Here is a 22,897-nt window from a genome sequence, read left to right on the forward strand (position 1 = left end):
TCTTTTGCAATTATAATAGGCCTTATAAATCTATGGGTATTTGAGCAGCGCTGGCAAAATGTTTCCAACAGTTATCGCAAAAAGTAAAAAATAATAACGGTGAAGTATTTTGATTCTACCATATCTAAGTAAAATATTATTAAGAAGTTAAGGAAAGTTACCTTACGGTCTGAGAAAATGAATTGCTTAAAAACAGAAGACGTTTTTACAGAGACCACATTAACAAGACAATGATAAATTCAACAAGACAAATGACTTTCTAAAAATGGGCAATGGTATACATAAAGGACTATTTTTTTTTTGACTATTTGTTTTTTAAATGGGCAAGGAAATATACCTTGTCTGAGGCAAACAGTCATTCAAACTATTTAATTTGAGCCAATATTTTGGGCATGTTGGGCTTTTTCAAGATATTAGTACATTTACTTTTAAAAGCTATGAAGACAGACTCAGACAAACCAAAGAGAACCACCAATTTTTCTACACTCACTGTAAGTTGTTGCATCTTCAGAAAGAACTATGCGTGATATTTCTTCTTGAATACTTTCCTTGGGTACCTCAGGAACTTCAAAGATATTAGTATATTAATTGTAATAAATAACTAATATAGCAAGAATATAAAGACACAAAATACAAATATCACTCACACTCACTGTAAACCATGAATAATTAGACATAGTGTTATTTCCTGTTGTGATTAGCATCAATGTATACCTTTAGCTGGTGGAACTTCAGGCTTTTTAGGAACAGCTTCACGAACTTTTTCTTCTGGAACAATTTTCTTGGGTACTTCAGGAGCTTTAAAGATATGTGTTTGTTTTATTTTTAAGAATTGCATCATTGGGTATAAAATATCAAGACAAAAAGGGTCATCTAAGAAGGAGAATGTAAAAAATCCCCAAATTAGGAGTCATCCAAACATCTTTCTAGATTGCCTTGTCGATGAATCCTTGATTTGTCATATTAGAAAGACTTCGCCCTTTGAATATAGCATCATTTTCTATTGTCATTCAGAACACGTTTGTTTCTAAAGCTACTTGACAATAACTTCTACCATGAATTATTTTTGAAAAAGAGGTTGAGGGGTCAACATTTAAATACTGCTTAAGAAGAGGTTCAGTACAGATAATAACAACATTTAGGCTTGGGTCTATGTTCCCTGAAGGCTGTTACAAAAGGTAGGATTACGTTATGGGACATAAATTGAAATTTACATCATTCAGCCATTTTGTGGTGGTGAGGGGAGAATGATCTCTCTCATTCTTCATTGCAGTAAGTGAATAAAAGGAGTTTCGTGTTAGCAGTGAATCAGCAAAGGCAGATAGATACCTTTAGCTGGTGCAACTTTGGGCTCTTCAGGAACATGTACTTTTTCTTCTACCACGATTTTCTTGGGTACTTCAGGTACTTTAAAGATATAGCAATAATTTATTTTGAACATTCATAAAGATTTTTAACAAGTAGAGCACAGGAGAAATGCAAACACAGAACAGAACGACAGCCACAACATAAAATACAGACATTGCTTTATCAGATACATTACAGTAATTAATATGAGTTGAATTTTGATAACATATACAATAATAAAAAAATCCAAGGGAATTTCTCATGTAAGAGTCATAAGAACTTGACAAGAAAAATGAGTAAGACACCTTCTCTGCTTTTTCGCCTGTTTTGTTGGAACAATTGGCATTTTCAGTGATAACATTCTTAAATGCTTCAGAGACTTTAAAGATGTAAGTATATATTATTTTTAAAATACTGTTTCTTATTTATGTTGTAAAATTCAAGAAGTTTAAAAACATGAACAAAGCAAGGACATCAAACACAAAGTCATGATATATTTGTATCTAGTAGGTCATTAAAATTAATAATCAACAGAAAAACAGGGATTTATCAATACGCATATTAGTGAATATAAGATCAAAGAGCACCAAAGGAGGAAAACTGGGTTCACTATTTGGTTAGTAGTGATATTCATTTTGAGTATTCTTAACAGTGACTGTTTTTTGATAGAACTTCCTTTAACCCCTCACCCGCTTTAAAGATATTAGTTTGTTTTAGACATTCCAAACACACAAAACACAGAAGAAAAACATCAAGTAGAATGCAAACTTGTAAAGCTGCCAAGGTGCTACTGCACATAAAATTAGGTAAGTACTTTTTCACCAATAAAATACCTTTAGCTGGTGGCTCTTTTCGAGGAACAACTTTAGTGGGTGGTTTTTTTGGAGGGATGACTTTCTCAGATATCTCAGGCCCTTTAAAGATATTAGTGTTTTGGTTTAGAACCAACTTCTGAAGTGTAATTGTGCTCAATGACCAAAGTTAGTACAATGAGGGCTCATAAGATGCTTTCTCTGCTCATATTTTTAAAATTTACACCAGACCTACTTCCAAAAAAGACTTGATTTTGCTAACTTTCATCTAGGTTGTAAATTTACTATGTATACTAAGCACATACACATTCCTTCCTATTGAAAGTGAAAGTTGCTCAGCCATGTCCGACTCTTGATGGTCCCAAGGACTATACAGTCCATGGAATTCTCCAGGTCAGAATACTGGAGTGGGTAGCCGCTCCTTTCTCCAGAGGATCTTCCCAACCTAGGGGTCAAACCTAGGTCTCCTGCATTGCTAGGAGTCCCACATTTACCAGCTGAGTCACAAGGGAAGCCCCTCCTTCCTATTACACACATATTATTAACTTGCTCAAGAACTGGAATGGTCTTGTAGAACAAGTATTTGTAAGTTTATTCTCAGAATATACTAGGATGCAGGTGCTGCTACCTTTCTTAATGTGGTTTCTCTTGAAAATATCATAAAATGGTGGAAGCTTTGGATAAGTAATTATCCGTGTGTGAATAGCTGGTTCAATTGCTAACAAAGCAATGGTTGTTTTGCCTCGACTATAAATTCCTCAGTGCACTGAGGAGTTTCTTTTTATTCAACGGATGACACTGGCTAGTTATTTTGGAACCTGTAACAATCATGTAACATTCTTTCTTGGAATTTAAAAAGAATCCACAAATTCATACAGTGAATTTTCTTATCTCTTCAGGCAAGTAGAGATCAGATATTAGTATCTAATTGCCTAAAACTATACTCTGGTTAATCTTTACTCTGTATCAATCATTGCTATCAAGTAAACTCATACTTCAAGTTATTTCATGATTTTATCAAGGAAAATAAGTGAACTTCTAATGTCCAAACTGAACATGACATTTACTTAAAAAAAAAAAAAAAAAGAAGTTAGGGCGACATATAACAATTTGTAGTATCTGTACAATTCTTGATACCTTTAGGTGGAGCTTTGGGTTTTTCATATACTTCCTCTTCTTCAGCCTCTAAAACTTCTATTACCCTATGGACTTCTTCAGCTCTGTGGGCTTCTTCTTCTGCTCTATACTCTTCTGCTTTGAGGAATTGTTCTACCTCATGGAACTCTTCTTCTTCAAAATACTCTTCAACCTCATGGTACTCTTCTTCAAGAGCCTCTTCCACTTGTGCTTCCACTAAGTCTAATTCTGTTCTCTCTTTTACTACTTCCTCTTTGTGGAAAGCAACAGATACTTTTTCTTCACGGACAGCTCTCCCTGAAAGAGCATCTATTTTAAGAGACTTATCTTTTTAAGCACAGGAAAAATGAAGATGTAAATTCAAAATATAAAGAACAACAACCGAGAAGAGCTTTCATGCAACAATATAAAAACATCAAAGATCTGCCCCAAAGTACCTTTAGCTGCGGGAACAGCTTCTTTTTTAGGCACAGGGACTTTCTTTTCTGGGATTTTCTTTTCTGGGACTTTCTTTGGTACTTCGGGCACTTTAAAGACATAGTTTTAATATTTAAGACTGTGAAGAGCAAGCTTTCATAAGCAAAAGACATCAAATACAATCAAGACACGTTGACACAAAACATAAAACTGTTAATGAAAAAGAGATTATAAGAAAGTTGAGGTTAAAAAGAAAAGATGTACCTTTAGCTGGAGGGACCTCTTTTTTCTGAACAGGAACTGGTGGTTTTTCCTCAGGAACTTTCTTCGGCACTTTAAAGATATTAGGCATGTCAGTTAGCCGACAATACTCAATGATAAATGTGAAATAGAAACATCAGAAATAGCATCAATATTATAATAATCAAAGTTTAAGAAGTCACTCTGTACTGTAAAATTGGACACAAATTTTATAGGCAATAAAGATATCTTCACTCATTTGTGCTATTCATACCTTAGAAGAAGGTATGTCCATAAGAAACCTGTGCCATCTTTTTGTTTTTAATAGCAGGGATTATCAATATTGAGCCCGATTCTACTATTTTTAATTTCATGAAGGCTTTTTTTCAAGTGGTTATCCTCATGAAGTACTTAAGCCTCAATACAGGTGTCACATTCTGCTGGGCACTATCATGTCTGCTGAGGCTATCTACTGTGGTAGAGACAGCATAGCCTAAACAATTAGGAGGCTACTGAAGCATTAGCCTAATTAGGAAGCAAACAGAAAGAGATGCTTTGTAATAACCTTGAATACTCTGGTCAGATATCACAGAAGGAACACCAGGCTCTTTAAAATAATTATTATCTAAGTATTAGGATAGATATCCCCCATAAAAAATACAGCAGATATAATTACTGTAATAATTATAATTGAAAATTCTACTTATATAATGTAATAAAATCTAGGAATGGAATGTTGAGAATAAAGATCCCCTGTAATGTGTCCAAGTATAGAGAGATGTACTATTAACATTAAAATTCCCAGCTATTTAAAATAAGAATCTTCTGGAATAATTCACACACACACACATACATACATATAATCATTCATTAACATTCCAAAATGCTAAAACAATCGAATGAATTATATTTTTACAGGTTTTTAATTAATTTCATAAGCTCTCTATTTAAATGACTCTAAGAATGCAGTGAAAGAAGATACTTTTGTTTTTTAAAAGAAGATGGATAAGAATTTAAAAATATTATCTTTAGTAAAAGGATCTGCTATACCTTTAGCTGGTGGTGCCTCCACTTTTTTAGGAACAGGAGTAGGTGCTTCAGGTACTGCTTTCTTAACCACTTCAGGCACTTAAAAGATATTTAACAGACGTTTTGAAAAATGACATACAATAAACAGAACTACCATAAACAAAAAAAAATCCAAACACAAAACATTGATTTATTTTACAAAAGATATTAGCAACCTAAATGGTAATTACACATATGAAGTACTGACTCTAAAGGTGAGAGGAATATTACTTGGAAATCCTATAAGCAAACAAAGGTTTGCATAAACTATGCAAAAGACTGTCATAGTCTTTAGCAACGAAAGCATAAGAATTATTCTCAAGGGCGAACACCATAGAAATAGGTTTTCCCCACTTTCCTACCGAAGAAAAATACTAAGGATTGAAAACGAGGAGAAAGTATTACAATAGCAGCTGACCAGAAAAAATCAAGGTGTCAATAACATAAAATTCTCTCTCTCATTCTAATTGTACTGCAAATGCAGTGGAACAAGTTGGGTAAAGAAAAGGGACACAAAGTTTCAGGTGCTTATCATAAATAATCTTCAATTTATCACTGATATGATGTAAGTAAAGTATACTGGTGAATATTAGGTTTAGGTGACTTCTGGGAAAGATATCGAATGAATGGCCAATCCATAAAATCAGCTGTACCTCTAGGTGGCGCCACCTCCTCAACCTCCTCTACGATAGGTGGTTCCTCTGGGATCTCCTCTTCTGGAATAGGCTCTTCAGGCTCCTCAAACACTTTAAAAAGATTATTACTTTGTAAATTATTTTTATAATACATTTGGATATTAGACTAAAATGATACATCTGAAAACTGAGGTTGTGTGATCAGCACAGGTAACTCAGCCTTCTAAATACGTGTGAAAACTCACTCATCCTTGAAAAAGGCCTTACTGAGTCTTCAAAATACATTAGGCCCTTCCTAGAATTTTACAACTGGAAAGGACTTCAGAAAGAATTCAATTTAAATTATTATTTTTAATGGAGATGGATTTTTTTGAAGTCAAGCATTCACTTAGGAGTCAAAGTCAGACTTTCTGTACCAGTTACTCAGGTTTAACTAAGAACTCCCCTTGAAGAAGCTAATCCCACAATTACCAACCAAGTCATGTGATGAAAAGTTTCTCATGGCAAACACAGTTTCCCTTCAAAGATCCTCATTAAAGTAAAACAAACAAACAATGAACAACCACACATGTAAGAAAAGAGATTCAAATGGTTTTGTTTTGCCTATCCAGTTTCTACTAGGTAAAGAATATTTTCTTGTAGACTCTGAGTATGTTTATTTTCTGGAATGAAGTATGCATATACCTCTTGAAAATATTAGACAAAATAAGATAGTAATGCTTTTGAAAATGCTGTTTTCTTAGAAAGTCATCTACCTTCAACTGGTGGAACTTCCTCTTCTTCAGGGACAATGATGCGTTTTTCTTCCACCTTCTTAGGCACCTCAGGAACTTAAAAGATATTGATTGTTTTAGGCACTTAGAATGCAAGAACCAGGAGGAGCACATAAAGACCTAAGTTCCCCATTTTTCAACACAAGAGTACTAATAACAGAATACACATGCACCAGAGGAAACACTGACGTTTCACAGCATCGTTAATGAGACAAAAATCAAAGGTTGGTGGTTCAAGATAAACACCATTCTATCTTTTACTGCTGGAGCCCCTACTATTTTTAGGAAGAGCAATGGGTACTTCAGGGACTGGTTTCTTAGTTATCTCAGGCTCTTTAAAGATATATAAGTTAAGTATTTTTATTCTATTTTTTTACAAACAACATACATAGATCAACATAAAATACACAAACACAGAGCAGAAGAATGACATAGAACAAATACGGTGCAGCAGACTTTCAAGGGATGGCTACACAACAGAGCCCACAGTGCAGACGCTCACGTGGAACATCCGCCCCTCCGTGAAGAGCGTCACAGTTCCACAGCGGAGGGCAGCGCACACACCCCTGTTGGGAGTGATGTACCTTTGGCAGGAGGAGGCGCTGCTTTCTTAAGACCGGGTGGAGGCACCTTCTTTTCTGGTTCAGGTTTCTTAGGCACCACGGGCACTTCAAAGATATTATTTTGTAAGTTCAGTTTCATGAACACAGAGACAACGGACACCACAATATTGTAAGTTATGTTAACCAACACTGGGAAACGGGCCATTCTGGCATTTACAGGTGAAGAAAGAGATGGCAGTGTCTAATTTGCTTGGGAAGAGCAGTACCTTTGGCAGGAGGAACCTCCTCTTTCTTGGGAATGATCACTTTCTTCTCTGGCACTTTCTTCTTAACCTCAGGCACTTTAAAGACATCATTTAACGATAAGAATTTATTGTAAAGGACAAAAAAGAGGGAACACAAGAAGTTCACACAGAGAGAGACTAACATGCAACAGTCGCTCGGGACAGGGATGTAGTGTAAGTCGGGAGCCCACAGGTAAGGATAGAATTAGGTGTCTTAGAGGAAGGGAGCAGCAACCTATTTGAATACCAGAGGATAGATGCTATCATTTCATCCACTTAAATTTCACTAGAAATTTATTAAATCATTATCTATAAAATACTTCTAAATTCTTACAATCCAATAAAGGACCAGCTTTACTGTTTTGCTGATTATAAGACTATTTAGTTGACCCAGAGAGATGTTATGGGGAGGGAGGTGGGAGAGGGGGTTAAAAAAAATAATAAAGTTATAGTAAAAAAAAAAAAGACTATTTAACCTAGTGGAAAGGTCATGCTTATTTTAAATAGCAATGTCATAAATTTTGCAGAGGATATTGAGCTTTAAGGCATAAATATATATTGTCCCATACTATGCACTGATTGAATATGATAAATCTGGATACTATTCATTCAATCATAGAGTCCATCTATATACCATACTTTCTTTTATCCGCACAGTAATATCTGAGCCCACTAGGACTGATATTAGTTTCCTCACTTTTTAGGCTTACATCAGCTAAAGGACTTGCTCAGGCTAACACGCAAGATACATATTCAAGGCTAAAACCAAAACCTGCTGGGCTACCATTTATATGTATGTATCAGAAGACATATGCTATTAATCAGTGTTTTCACAAATGTATTAATCTTTTATCTTTTCATCTTGATGCTCTAAAGACACTTTATATAAATGATTGAAGGATGATGTTTAGGAAGATTAGATCATCACATTTTTCAGGTGCTTTTTGCATTGATAATTTAGCCTTGTAAAATATCTATATGGAAATTATGATGTTTAATAAAATTATAGGGAATTGGGTAGAACTTTGGGGGAAATTTTAACACTTCTCTTCATCTTTGTTTCTGAATACTGCTTTATAGCCAGTGAAAAGTGGATATCAGAGTGCTTGAACATTTTCAGCAGTTAATATGACTAGTTTATAAATATAAAGTTTCCTAAATCCCAGTTCTGCTATCATTTTTCTGGCGAAACTATGGATAAAGAATGCATATGTACTTGGGGGAGGTGTACCTTTAGGTGGTGGAGGTTCCACTTTTTTAGGAGCTGGAACAGGGACTTTCTTCTCTGGTACAGGTTTCTTTGGCACTTCAGGCACTTTAAAACATTCATTTTAAAACATTAAAAAATCACATGTACAGTACTGGATATGCAATGAAAAGACACATGAGAATAGGACCACAAACGACAAGATAACATTCCATGCCATGAAATCTGAACAGACATTCAGATTACTTACAATAAACAGAGACACATAAGACAGACACAAAATAATAAGAGCACACATGTCTGGAATGTTCTCTAAGATTTAGATGGTAGGAAACATAAAGAGTATAGCGTCATAGATAAAATTAGAGGTGAACAACAGGGTAGAAAGGCAGAATTCAACACAAAAGAGGCCTGAGGACTTCAAGAAGAGCTGCTATACCTCGTGCAGGTACTGGCACTTTAGGCTTAATTTCTGGAAGAACTTCTTCTTCCTCAGGTACAAATTCTTCCTCCTCAGGAGGAACTTCCTCTTCTTCAGGAGGAACTTCCTCTTCCTCTGGAAGAATCTCCTCCTCCTCTAGCGGAACTTCTTCCTCAGGTGAAATTTCCTCTTCCTCTGGCGGAACTTCTTCCTCAAGGATAACTTCTTCCTCATGGAGAAATTCCTCTTCAAGAACAATTTCTTCTTTATGTACAACTTTCTCTTCCCGGAGCAGAGCTACAGGAACTGGAACTGGAACTGGCTCACGTTTCTTCGGCACTTTAAAGATATTTGTCAATCGGACAAGCATCACTTTTATGTACAATATTCAAAACAGTGGGACAACATGAAAAGCTAATATTCTGTAGTCAAAAAGCATCAACTGTTACCAACGTAAGTCATTATAATTAGTAAGGCTGTAGAATGGCAGTTAGTTAGCCTTTTGGTTTTGGGTTTGTTAGAGATTAATGTACCTTTGGGTGGGGGAGCCTCCACTTTTTTCGGAATAGGTGTTGGCTTCTTTTCTTCTGGGAGGACCTTTTTGGGCACCTCTGGCACTTTAAAGATATTATTTTTCTTTAAGAATGTGTTCATTTACATGTCTTAGAGCAATAGACATAAAAAAGAATCACAAAATATCTGACTTAAATATTTCTAACAAGACAGACAATTGTTTAAACCACATAATGTTATGGGAGAATTTATATACGAATATATATAAATGTCGGACTTCCCCAGTGGCACATGGTAAAGAATTCGCCTGCAATGCAGGAGACTTGGGTTCAATCTCTGGGTTGGGAAGATTCCATGGAGGAGGGCACGACAACCCACTCCAGCATTCTTGCCAGGAGAATCCCCATGGACAGAGGAGCCTGGCGGGCTTTAGTCTATGGGGTCGCAAAGAGTCGGACATACCTAAAGTGACTGAGCATGCATGCATGCATATGTAAATGTAAGGTTTTTTTTTTTTTCCCCCCAAGGACTTTACATGATGAAGTGATGTACCTTTTGCTGGTGGAGCCTCTACTTTCTTAGGAGCAGGAACCGGCACCTTCTTCTCAGGCACAGGTTTCTTGGGCACTTCCGGCACTTTAAAGAAATGATTAGAGAAATAGTTGATCCAACCTAGAACTTTGAATCCAAGCATACTCTCAAAAAGACTATGACAAGGTCATAAGAGTATGACCACATTGTTTCAGGAAGCATTTTACTTTTAAAATAAAATCTTTTCTTTTCCATGAAGGAATACTAAAGCATTGCATCTCCAAGTAACACAGAGTTTAATTATTTACTCGTGAAAATTTGAAGTGACATTGCAAGTTCATGTACCTTTGGCAGGCGGAGCTTCCACCTTTTTGGGAACTGGTACTGGCACTTTCTCCTCTGGTACTGGCACTTTCTCCTCTGGCACAGGTTTCTTGGGTACTTCAGGAACTTTAAAGACATAAAATAGGGTTAGTGTTACATTTTTCACCCATAGGTAAGAATTTAGCGATTTCTGGTCTATTGAAGTATCATAGATATTTGAACAATTTCACTTGAAGATTGAAAATAATAATTATAATAGCCACAAAACAAAGGCCTGGAAATGCACAAAAATTAAGATAAAGAACACTGAATAAATGTAGACTGCTATTAAAGACAACACACAATGTCTGGTAAATGATGATTTTTCCCATCTTCATATTACAATAAAAATGTATTTTATTCTAAGAACTTGACACTAAAGAGGAAGAGTCAAACATCAATCACCAGTATGCTTTGATGGTAAAATTCAGAGATGAATACACAATAAACTGCTCCAGTTACCAGCTGGGGGGGGTCTTTGTCTTGGCATTAATACTGTTAAATATCATCATGGGGTAAGAACAGATGTGGCTCACCAAGTGATACTACATGGGTAAATTATTACATTATTCCACCGATGTATTACAAAGAGATGTACCTTTAGCTGGTGGAGCCTTCTCTTTCTTAGGAATGGGCACAGGAACCTTCTCCTCAGGCTTCTTAGGAATCTCAGGCACTTTAAAGATATTGTTTATTGATAAGTTCTTGCTACCAGTAACAACATATCCACACAAAGGACAGTGAACAAACAACAGGACAGTTTCAAACAACAGAGAGTAACAACTCAAAAGTTTTAAACTCAGAAGATAGCTATCTAGATGCAGATTAAGCTGGGAAAGAATCCGCCTGTAATGCGGGAGACTAGGGTTCGATTCCTGGGTTAGGAAGATCCCCTGGAGAAAGGAATGGCAACCCACTCCAGTATTCTTGCCTGGAGAATTCGATGGACAGAGGAGCCTGGCAGGCTACAGTCTACTGGGTTGCCAAGAGTTGAACATGACCGAGCAACTAAGTTTTTTTATACACTCATGGTATGAGTGGTGGTGTACCTTTTGCTGGTGGGGCTTCCTTCTTTTTGGGAACAGGAACAGGTTTCTTCTCTTCCGGAACAGGTTTCTTTGGTACCTCAGGCACTTTAAAGATATTATGAAGAATTTTGGAAATGTTGCAGAAAAAGATATAAAATGTGAAAAGCAATTGCAGAAATCATGCTTCAGCCCCTATAAGTGTCTTTTCCTAATAACAAGCAGAATTGCTCATTGGTGCTAATATACCCCAGAATTTAACCAAACTGGACACTAAAGATGTTGCTGCTTATCCCTTGGTAGGAGATATAATCTACCTTTGACTGGCACCACTTCTTCTTCAGTTATGAGTTCCTCTTCCTCATGAATGTACTCTTCTTCATGAACATACTCTTCTTCTTCTCCTTCTTCATAATATTCCTCTACGTGGGTTACAACTTCCTCTTCAAAGGCAATCTCTTCTGGTTCTTCTCTTTTAGGTACTTCAGGCACTTTAAAGACATTATTTTTAGGTTGGATATTTTCCCAATTACTTGATAAAATGAAGATACATTAGGAACATGGCCATTTGTAATAGAAGAAGGAATAGGCTTCCTCTTTCCCACAGAACTTTACACATAGAACTGAACATGAATTTCATACCAAAAAAGACAAACGACACATTAAGAAGAGTACATATAGGTACCTCTAACAGGTGCTGTTACTTCTTTTTTAGGAACAGGTACTTTTTCTTCTGTGACAACCCTCTTGGGCTTCATGGGCACTTGAAACAGTAAGTATAAGGAAATTTTATTTTCAGAAACAGGTCATCCAATTAATGCTTGCTCTACTGTACTTTAAGGATATACAATGATTTTGCTAGTGTTTCTCCTATAGTAGATATATGATTGTTCAACTAAAGGAACTTTATATTTTCCATGGAACAGATTCTGAACCTCACTGGAATAAAAACTTACAAAAGTACTCAAGGAGGTCTGGGGTAACCCCAAGATTGTGAAGTAGCGCTTAGTGTCTGATATCTCTTCTTGTATGAAACATCCTTTACCGAAAAGCTAAATTTACTCCTGGGTAAGTATACTGCCTGAAACTGCAGAGGAGCTGCTTAGTGAAAAGCAGGGGGAAATGGTTAGATACTGAGTTAACTCCTTCTTCAACCTTCAAAATGACTTTAGGGTCAACAAACAGATCTTAAACGGTGGTGTATATTGTTATATCATTACATCAATTTAGATAAGTCAGGAATGTGCCAAATGGCCACTGATTTTAAATCCAAACATTGTATTTTATATTCATTGTAGCTGTGTGTTAGGACAGCCATTGCATAAGGAGTTATGGATATATTCTGCGATAACTTTTCCTTTTAAGATAACATTATCTTTTTATTCTGCATTTATAGATTTTTCTATCCAATATCCATCTAACAATTAATATAAAAGATACAAAACAGTGAGGGAAAAAAGGAAAACATAGCTGCTTAAGTTTTAAGAGAGACATGATAAAAGGCCACAATTGAGGAAGGAAATTATACCTTTAGCAGCTGGTTCAGTCACCTGCTCTTTTTCACGTTTGGTAACTGAAATGTGTATTTTTTCCTCAACAACTTTCTTTGCTTCTTCAGGTGCTTTAAAGATATTAATCATTAAAGACCATTAAAACCAACCCACACGAATATCATGTAAATAAAAATTCATGAAACATGGAGAAAGGTAAGAATCAGCACCAAACAATACACTCAGTAAAAACAAAGAACATCAGACAAGGTAGTAAGACATGTTTATAGACTGTAAGTGACGAAGATGTTTCTGGTAGTTATTCTGCAGCCATGTACCTTTGGGAGGTGGAGGTTTGAGTTTCTTAGGAATGAGCACTGGCGCTTTTTCTTCAGGGACCACTTTCTTCGGCACTTGAAAATATCAACATTAACAGATTTAAAAACCCGATCCAGACTTTTTAAGAGCAGTAAGAAAAAAAATAAAGAAATACGACGTGCAACATAGGGATCCTACACACACACACACGACTGGCACACTGCCACTTCAACACGGATTTGTAGCTGGACAGACATGGAAGAACCACAGGTCTCATCACTAATAATGTTTTTCTGACTCTACCTTTAGCTGGTGGAGCCTTTGGTTTTGTGGGAACTGGTTCTTCCTGGATAGGCTTTACTGGGACGGGCTTCTCGGGTTCTTTAAAAAATATATACAGGGTATTTAATGTTAGACATTTTTATGTTAGGACATAAAAAATGATATTTCTTCAATGGACACAAAGAATTAAAATAATATATCTTATCTACAGCATAGCCATAGCCTTGAGAGGTGAGTAAGAATTAGAGGTTCAGGTAGAATAAGGTATAAGAGACTTAAACAAGCTTTTATCGCTATTTCTTCCTTGCTAATTTAATTTACTTCAACTAAGTAACTGTGACTCTTTTACATATTATCATTTCACTTGAGGTAGACAACATCATGGTTAAACTCCTTCCCATATAATATTTGTTTTTAATTCTATTTGCAAAACTATATAGAACATTCTCAAAGTTAGGCTATGAAACACCAAAAATTGAATAAATGAAATAATATTGATGCATTCTGAAATCCAATAGAATCTTATTCCTACAAATTTGATCTGTACAATGATAAAACACAATAGTTTGTGTTGGACTTTCCTGTCTTTATTTTTGAAGCAATCTTTGTTATATTTAATGAAGGGAACTCCAAGGGTAGGATGTTTTCTCAATAGGCTATCCTGTTTGATAATAACAAGCTTCAGGATGAAAGAAGTTCAGAAATTTTTGGTCATGTATTGGAACGATCAAGGGTATTTGCAGACAGACTCAGCCTTTTGGAGGAGGAAATTTAGTTTCATTTGTTTGATATTAGTAAAAGCAAAAAGGAGAGGGAAAACAGATTATGCCCAGAACCAAACTCTAACAGTAACTTGACAGGTTATAGAGAATTTTTTTTCCTAAAAGTTATCCAAGAAAGAAAATTCTGAGTTTCCCAAACAAAACAAAGTTCTTTTCAAATTTCTTTGGGTATTCAAAACTTTATCCTGTCCTAATGTCATTTGCATATATTTAATGTGGTGTCAGGTATAGAGTTCTGCTCATACCTGTGACATACGCTTCACGTTCTTTATACTCTTCGTAATGTTCGAATTCACGTTCCTCATACTCTTCATACTGATCATATTCTTCTGTTGGTTCATACTCCTCAAATTCTTTATAATCGTATTCTTCATATTCCTCATATTCTTCTTCCCGTTCTACTGAAACAGTTTCTTCCTCCTTGGTGTAAGCCCATTCTTTCTCTGCTGTTACAGTAACTTCTGGAACAATATTGACAACAGCAGCATTTTACTTGAAGCCCACAGGGACCATAGTGACAATGTGCTGTGATTTCATTTCCTGGTAACGGTCTCATGCACTAGTTATAGGAGACCTTGACTGTCCTTCACTGGCCAAGGTATTACAGAGTGTACAGTTGCTATTTACAAATTCAAATGTTAGATTCCCTGCCTTTAGTCAACAACCAGAAGGATGAGACTCAAATTAGAAACGAACAGGCAAAGAGCTGTATAGCCATGCTTCATTTTATTATTTAGTCAAAGCACAATATACCTTTAGCAGCCGGAGGTTCTCTTTTTGCAACTTCAATGGATACTTTTTCTTCTTTAACAGCTCTTTTCCTGAGTTCAGTCACTTTAAAAAGAGGAATTATTGAAAGTGAATCACAAGATTCAAAATAATGCGTGTTAAGAGAACTTGTATGTGCACAATCCCATGGCAAAGATAAACATAACCATGTTCCTTGTTTAAATGTTTCATTTAAGCGGTAAGAAAACTCTATGGCCTAAGAAATAAACATGGTCTAACATATATATGAATGCTTTTTTCTAAGCTACTTAATTAAAAGACTTTGAATAACTTTAGGAAGATCAAGCAGTAATTCTAAGAGAACTAAAAACAGATAACTGGACAGCATAAACAATGATATCAAGCAACCATTAGACAGAAACTTATGTTACATGAATGGTTTCTTCATTTTAATTCTGAGGTATTTCCATAACTTCTACCACCACAATGTAGAAGATCGAGGATTTAAATTTTTTAAAAATTTCATCCAACGTTGCCACACAAAACAAGCATTTCAGCAAAGGAAATCAGTATATAGACAAAAAAACATTAAAAGACAAGTACATTTTAAGGGAAAGTATCTACACATGTGTGGGTGAGGTTTCATTTTTTGTTTCTGTTTTTTTTTGAGGAGAGAGAGATTTGAGTACATTTTCTGGTATCAGAAATGTTTAGTTTTGAAATGATATGGAGTAGCATATGTATATTAATTACTTGGCAATACATAAATTATTTTGTCTAGGGATTTCAGTTCCACTAGGTGAGTTTCAATGCTTATAAGCTTATTTTGACTTTTGGAAAAGTTGGTGTACCTTTTGCTGGTGGCTCCTCCTCTTTTCTAGGCTTGAGTTTTGGAAATTTCTCTTCTGGAACAGCTCTCTTGGGTTCCTCAGGCACTTTAAAGACAGATTTCACTTTAAAGAATTGTTTTCCTCATTCAAACCACAAAATGGTAGTTGTATAACAGCAATTCAAACATAAAAGACTTGACATTTTCATGATTTCAAACAGAAAACAATGATAACAATGACAACAAAAAACCAACACCCATAACTAGTGTATTTGGTAAAGAGAAGAGGGTAAGCAGAACATTCTGGGTATCAAAAGACCCCGTGTACCTTTTGGTCTTGGAGGCTCCACTTTTTTAGTAACAGCAACATGAACTTTTTCTTCCTGGGTAATTTGCATGTGCCTCTCAGTCACTTGAAAGATAATTTTAGGATTATGGAGTTGTATTACTTAAAGTGGAATTTTAAAAAGTGTATTAAGTATATTCAGCTCAGTTCAGTCGCTCAGTCAGGTCTGACTGTTTGTGACCCCACGGACTACAGGACGCCAGGCCTCCCTGTCCATCACCAACTCCCAGAGTTTACTCAAACTCATGTCCATTGAGTCAGTGATGCCATCCAACCATCTCATCCTCTGTCGTTCCCTTCTCCTCCCACCTTCAATCTTTCCCAGCATCAGGGTCTTTTCAAATGCATCAGTTCTTCGCATCAGGTGGCCAAAGTACTGGAGTTTCAGCTTCAGCATCAGTGATATTAAGTATATTTGCCAGAGGCTTATGTGATTTTAGAATATAATTTTACAAGATACACACAAATAAGCTTCACAACAAGTGAGTAATAATCCACCATAGACAAGGCAATAATACATCAATCATTGTGGCCAACATACACCAATAACCTCCATATAGAAGGTGAGACCAGAGGACAGCAGTGAGAGGACGAAAGACAAGACATGTTTCTAGTCGCTGTGCTGGGGACTTCATTTACCTTTGGTGGGAGGAGGTTCTTCTATCTTTGCCACTTTGGGAGGAGCCCTTTTTTCAGGAACTGGTTTCTTTGGTTCTTCTGGCACTTAAAAGACATTGCACGACACGGTCAGACACAACACAAGTGTGAAAAACACTAAACACAGGCACACTTATTTCTTGCTAATGTCAAAAAAATTTGAAGAATGTATCGATTTAAGATTTAAACACAGGCATTATTTAAGAATAAACGAAAACCCAATATACCTTTGGCGGGCGGCACCTTTTCCTTTTTGGGAACTGCAGCAGGAATTTTCTTTTCTGGCACAATTTTCTTCGGTGCTTCAGGAACTTTAGAAATATGAGGTTTAAGAATATTAGTCTGCATTGCAGAAGAAGTGCCATTCTTTTGGGGCAAAGAGCTCACTTTATGAAAGATCACACATTTACACAAACATTAATGACTACAGTCAGTTAAAATGTTTACACATAAGTTGGCAAAACTGAGGCAGTTACTCAAACTAAAAGCATTATCATAGCTATGAAGACAAATGCATCTCATTTCTCTGAGACAGAATTGTACCTTTAGCTGGTGGAGGCTCCTCTACTTTAGCAGGAATTTTCGGTTTGGGTACGATTTTCTTCTCAGGCACTTGAAAAGATTATAAAATATATTTGTAGAAATGTCCAGATTTCTTTTTAATAAAAATTTAAGGAACTTTTAAATTAAACATATTTACTGACGTTTGCAATACAGGCAATGAATTAGCTATAAGAGAACATTTAGAATGGGACAAGTCCAACACACACAGGGGCTAGAGTTTATCTAAGAGTTGGTCTACCTTCAGCTGGTTCAACTTCCACTTCCTCAGAAATAAAGTGCTCCTCTTCTTCTACAATGTATTCCTCAGGCTCCTCCATCACTTTAAAGATAACAATTTTAAATAAGATAAGCCTGTAGTGTTTTTCATGTTCAAATTTAGCTGTACTTTATTAAGTCAAAGAATAAGTAAAATAGTGAATGTTAAACACCTGCCAAATCCCTGGTTGCTCTCATTTATAATACCCAAAGAATAAGACTTTCATCAAAGCATATGCCTTAATAAAGAGTACAGAAACTGTTTCAGTAACTTAATTTTTAAGTGTATCATAAAGATGACAATGCTTGTATTCACAGGAAGAACAGGACAAGCACAAGACATAAGAACAATTTTAGTGGCTAAATTAACAAGAATACAGGAATTTGAAGACAAGTATTAAAAATAAGATTTGAAGGCGCAGGGCAGAAATATATACTTGAAGAATTGTAAGTAGGTTTATAAGAAAGAAAAGACCTGTATTACATAGGGAAAACCTGCTGAGAACTTGGAATCAGGACTCCCCACTGCCCCAGATTTACAAGAGTAGGTATGGTGAACAAGGTTAACAGTTTTCCTGTGATTTTTGAGTCTGTGTGTATAAGGTTAATTATAGAATAGAGAGATCTAGTTATGAACATTAGGAGTAAACTTAACAGGCTACCTATCTTTTCCTTAAATCTTTTGGACTTCCTGAAAGCATAAGAATATCCTGCAGTGTCTTTCCTTTTAATTAGAGTCTATAGTATTAAAAGAAATTTATAATGCATACTGTCAAAGGCTGAAATTAGATTTATGCAATGAGAACTTTCCTTGTGTACATGTTAAGCTTTCCCAAACATTTCTAGAAGGGATAGGACCCTTGGGATCCATCAGATTCCTGACTTGTGCCTGACATTTCGGCCTTTCCCAGGAAGCACAACAGAATTGGAAGGCTTCCTCCAGGGAGTCAAGTCTTCTCTGTTCTAAGGCTTTCCATCAAGATTGCACATCTGGATTTCACATGGTGTCTCCTTCCAAGTGGGGAAGAGTCAGGACCCTTTTTATTAGCCAGAGACATATATTTCAAGGGCATCTGACTGTACAGTTCTATTCACTGCTTCATCAGGAAGACAGTACATTTATTAAGAAACTTACTGATTAATCTTTAAAGCAGAGGTACATTAAAACTTTCTTAGTAAAGTTGTTTCAGATATACTGCTTTGGCACAATGCTGAACTTTAGCAGCAAACCTAGGGCTGTCTTAATTCATTAAAAAGGTTGAAATAAACCTTGTTGCTCAGTCCTTAAACCATAGAGAACTAACATTATAGGCACGTGAACATCTGAATAACAGGCTGATCTAATAAAAGATATTTCACGATTGCTCTCTCTATACATGGAACACCGGAAAGGCCTACGTGCTCAGGGCTTCACTCTCAAGCCCGGCCAATAAGGTAATCTAATTCCTTGTTCATTTAAAATATGTGAGTCAGGCTACATTATTGAGTTGTGCTATCAACACTGTTTTGTGACATCAGACTACATTCAGCTCACCATACTGAAACCAAGTCCCATCTACCGAAAGGGTAACTGTATATGAAGATATCGGCACCTTTAGTTACCTGTTTAGTTAAATATGAAGCCCTGTCTCCTATACAGCCAAGTTAAGAGGGGGTAGACAATAAATACACTGGATGTTTAATTAATGCTCCTGAATCTTGTGGTTTGATCAAAAGACACATCAAATAAGGCCAGGAGATGTTCGCTGAATTTGTATCACTTTCATTAATCTGAGTACACAATCTGGGGAGGAAAACAGCTTATCAAGACTCCAGGTCACCACTAGCTTTATTTGCATTTTTTACCTTCATATTCTGTAACCTCCACTTCTTCCTCCTCCTCTCTTTCCTCTTCTCTATAAACTGACACGGATATTCTTTCCTCTTCTTCTGAATAACTCCATCCCTTCTCTGCAGATATTTTAAAAGATGAGATTTAATTTAAATTCCACCTGAAGAGTCCGTTGAAGTTCGGATAATAGCCATGTGTTCCCTACGGGAGGATAATGTCCTTCTATCTGCTTAGGGCTGGAGCTTCATAGGACTTCCTCATTGCAACCAGGAAGAGAGCTGGTTTCGGAAGAGGGGATGGTAGAGCCCACAACCAAGAAGAATATTCAACTTATGCCCAAGTGTGGCCCCGTCCACGTTTATCCCACATTCACCATCCTATTCACCCTCTTAGAATGATTCAGGACCAATGCAGACACAAAACACTCAGTCTCAGAGACTACAGTAGACAGACAATACTGAGCATGACTTCTAAAGTAAACGATGCGGCAAGAAGAAAAGACTCGCAGGGAACACACGCAAACTCATTTCTCCCCTCACGCCTGATTATATACCTTCGTGTCGCATGACCTCCACTCTCTGAGGAACTGTGACGGATACTTTTTCTTCGGCAGCAAATCTTTTTTCTTCCATGACCATTTTCTTAGAAACTTCGGCTTTAAGAAAGCATTAAAATTAAAGCTTAAAAAGCAAGAGTCTTAATCAAGAGTCTCCCTAAAGTTAGGGGAAGATTTGCCCAGTATACCACTCTCCCTAACAAAGTGGAAAACAAGTTACATATCACAAGTACACGCACACAGAAATTCTATCCAAAGAGAGACAAGGGGTCAGTACAAGAAGACATCAGGTAGGAAAAAGAATTCACTGGCTCAAAGATTTTTGTCAGAGGCATGAAACAAATCCTACCTCGAGGAGGAGGGGCTTTCTTAGCGACTGGAACTGGCACGGGAACTTTCTCCTCCGGGACAGGTTTCTTAGGCACCGCTGGTACTTTAAAAACATGGTCCACTTTCAGAACTTCAGTGTTATTTCACTGAAGCTCAGCACCAAACACAGATACACACATATCACAGAACTCACAAAATCATCATTTGCCTTGGAACATAAAATTGTAAAGAGGGGTCTTGGAGAGAGAGAGACAATACCTTTTGGTGGTGGGACTTCTTCTTCTTTCCGAGGGACAGGTCTTTTTTCTTCAGGAAGTTTCTTCTTTGGTATTTCTGGCACTTAAAGGATAGTATTTGATTTTAAAATCCTCAGAAAGGCAAAGGAAATGAGCAACATAGAACTGGCAGGCCCACTAAAGAAGACATGCAACTAAAGAAGCCTGAAGAGAAGACACGTTTATTTCATGGAGATGGATGAGGTACCTGCTGGTGGTGGAGATTCCTCTCTTTCGGTGACAATGGTTATTTTTTCTTCTGTGACAACCCTCTTCTGTACTTCAGGAACTTGAAAAGACATGAATTTTTAGCATTGCCTTCTGCATTTTCCAAAGTAGCTTATGCACAGTTATTTTGTAAGAAAGTAGGCAGGTAGACAGACAATTTTGTTGAATTCTTACACCATAAAACATTCATTTTGAATTAAACTAAATTAACAGATAATTAAACACAAAAATGTTTTATACTCAAGACATAAAGATAGGGCTTCCTTACTAAGTAAGTCACCGTACCTTTAGCTGGTGGAGCTTCCTTCTTCTTTGGAACGGGAACAGGAACAGGAACCTTTTCTTCAGGAACAGGTTTTTTGGGCACCTCTGGAACTTAAAGGTGTTAAAATACAATGTTAGTTCAGATTTATATCACTTTCATGAATGGATATAAGCATGAACACAAATCTTTATGTAGTTCATTAATGCTGTTATAGATTTTTTTATGTATAGGCAAAATAATGCAAAAAATTAAAATACAGTGTTCTAAGGGCCACGATACAGTGTTCCAAAGGCCATGGTAATGTCTTATGTGATATTGCAGAGACATTTAGGCAACTAAAAAGGAGAGTTATATACACAGAAGTATGTATACACAATTTGCTGCTGCTACTGCTATACTTTTGATAAAAATCAGTAATTACAGAAACAGTGTAGAGTATGGATACAGTATACAGGAAAATCTCTGTATGCTTTGTATCGAGAACAGGAATCTGTAACAACATATATATTTTGGGTATATTTTACCCAAGACTATCTTAGACTTGGAGAAGGGCATGGCAAACCACTCCAACATTCTTGCCTGGAGAATTCCACAGACAGAGGACCCTGGCAGGTTCCAGTCCATGGGGTTACAAGACTGAGTGACTAACATTTTCACATCTTAGATCAATAAGTCATTAGAATGGTTGTATATATATCATTATTATTTTTTTCTATTTCTCTTCTGGGTTTTTTTTTTGTTTGCTTGTGCCCCTGCAGTGTTTACAAAACTCAGGAAACACTCTTGTGCTAGGCTAGTCCTCTCAATATGACATTGAAGTGTTCATTTGGTTTAAAAAGAAAAGACTATAAAGAAACAAACATACTAACTTGAAAAGATACATGCACCTCAATGTTTATAGCAGAATTATTTATAATGCTAAGATATCAAAACAATTTAAGTGTCCATCTGTAGATGAATGAATAAAGATGTGGTATATTTTCAAGAATGGAATGCTACTCAGCCATAAAAGAAAGAATGAAATGTTGCCATTTAAAAGCTTGGATGAACTTGGAGGGTATTATGCCAAATGAAACGTCAGAGAGCAACAAGTACTGTATGATACCACTTATATGTAGAGTCTTATGAAGGATACAGGATGCTTGGGGCTGGTGCACTGGGATGACCCAGAGGGATGGTATGGGGAGGGAGGTGGGAGGGGGGTTCAGGATGGGGAACACGTGTACACCGTGGCAGATTCATGTTGATGTATGGCAAAACCAATACAATACTGTAAAGTAATTAGCCTCTAATTAAAATAAATAAATTTAAATTTAAAAATAAATAAATAAATAACAAAATAGTGAACATAACGAAAAAGAGACAGACTCACAGATATAGAGAACAAGTTAGTGGTTACCGGTGGGCCGAGGGAAGAAGGGAGGGGCAATACAGGGGTAGGGATTAAGAGATACAGACTATTATATATAAAATAAGCTACAAGGATACAGTGCACAACCCAGGGAATACAGCCAATATTCCAAAACAATTATAAATGGAGTATAACCTTTAAGCGTTGTGAACCACTATATAGTATACCTGTAAGGTATAGAGTATTGTGCATCAACTATACTTCAATTAAAAAAAAAAGAATACCTCCCCTCCCCCCGGGATTCTGAAACAGCCGAGAGTTTGAGAAACAGAAGCAGACTTGATTCAGGATGGAAATGGAAAATTGAGAAGTCAGGCGAAAGAGAACACTACATAAAATGTATGAGCCTGCTTTCTTCCAAGCTGGATGGCACTGGATCTCCATAACTGACCAGATGTGTGCAGTTTTGTTGC

At 36.4% G+C, this 22,897-nt stretch overlaps 1 protein-coding gene across 1 annotated transcript in view; it reads right to left on the minus strand.

Moving 5' to 3' along the window:
* The window catches only part of TTN (titin), a 274,875-nt gene that overhangs the window by 134,739 nt on the left and 117,239 nt on the right, over positions 1–22,897 (minus strand). Inside the window, exons 119-156 of the mRNA XM_018065217.1 lie at positions 21,094–21,183; positions 20,789–20,869; positions 20,564–20,644; positions 20,325–20,408; positions 19,973–20,074; positions 19,434–19,538; positions 17,572–17,652; positions 17,313–17,381; positions 16,997–17,080; positions 16,752–16,835; positions 16,095–16,178; positions 15,789–15,872; positions 14,962–15,042; positions 14,454–14,669; positions 13,448–13,525; positions 13,165–13,239; positions 12,865–12,957; positions 12,022–12,099; positions 11,654–11,827; positions 11,361–11,444; positions 10,910–10,987; positions 10,294–10,398; positions 9,970–10,053; positions 9,438–9,521; positions 8,923–9,243; positions 8,508–8,591; positions 7,259–7,333; positions 7,014–7,097; positions 6,412–6,486; positions 5,675–5,767; positions 5,004–5,081; positions 3,978–4,046; positions 3,734–3,823; positions 3,297–3,593; positions 2,181–2,261; positions 1,330–1,407; positions 715–798; positions 491–565 (exon numbers count right to left, since the gene is read on the minus strand). Coding sequence (XP_017920706.1) covers positions 491–565; positions 715–798; positions 1,330–1,407; positions 2,181–2,261; positions 3,297–3,593; positions 3,734–3,823; positions 3,978–4,046; positions 5,004–5,081; positions 5,675–5,767; positions 6,412–6,486; positions 7,014–7,097; positions 7,259–7,333; positions 8,508–8,591; positions 8,923–9,243; positions 9,438–9,521; positions 9,970–10,053; positions 10,294–10,398; positions 10,910–10,987; positions 11,361–11,444; positions 11,654–11,827; positions 12,022–12,099; positions 12,865–12,957; positions 13,165–13,239; positions 13,448–13,525; positions 14,454–14,669; positions 14,962–15,042; positions 15,789–15,872; positions 16,095–16,178; positions 16,752–16,835; positions 16,997–17,080; positions 17,313–17,381; positions 17,572–17,652; positions 19,434–19,538; positions 19,973–20,074; positions 20,325–20,408; positions 20,564–20,644; positions 20,789–20,869; positions 21,094–21,183 — 3,843 coding nt within the window. The remainder of the gene's footprint in view (positions 1–490; positions 566–714; positions 799–1,329; positions 1,408–2,180; positions 2,262–3,296; positions 3,594–3,733; positions 3,824–3,977; positions 4,047–5,003; positions 5,082–5,674; positions 5,768–6,411; positions 6,487–7,013; positions 7,098–7,258; positions 7,334–8,507; positions 8,592–8,922; positions 9,244–9,437; positions 9,522–9,969; positions 10,054–10,293; positions 10,399–10,909; positions 10,988–11,360; positions 11,445–11,653; positions 11,828–12,021; positions 12,100–12,864; positions 12,958–13,164; positions 13,240–13,447; positions 13,526–14,453; positions 14,670–14,961; positions 15,043–15,788; positions 15,873–16,094; positions 16,179–16,751; positions 16,836–16,996; positions 17,081–17,312; positions 17,382–17,571; positions 17,653–19,433; positions 19,539–19,972; positions 20,075–20,324; positions 20,409–20,563; positions 20,645–20,788; positions 20,870–21,093; positions 21,184–22,897) is intronic.

Source organism: Capra hircus, chromosome 2 (assembly GCF_001704415.2).
Source record: "Capra hircus breed San Clemente chromosome 2, ASM170441v1, whole genome shotgun sequence".
In the NCBI taxonomy this organism is placed as follows: domain Eukaryota; kingdom Metazoa; phylum Chordata; class Mammalia; order Artiodactyla; family Bovidae; genus Capra; species Capra hircus.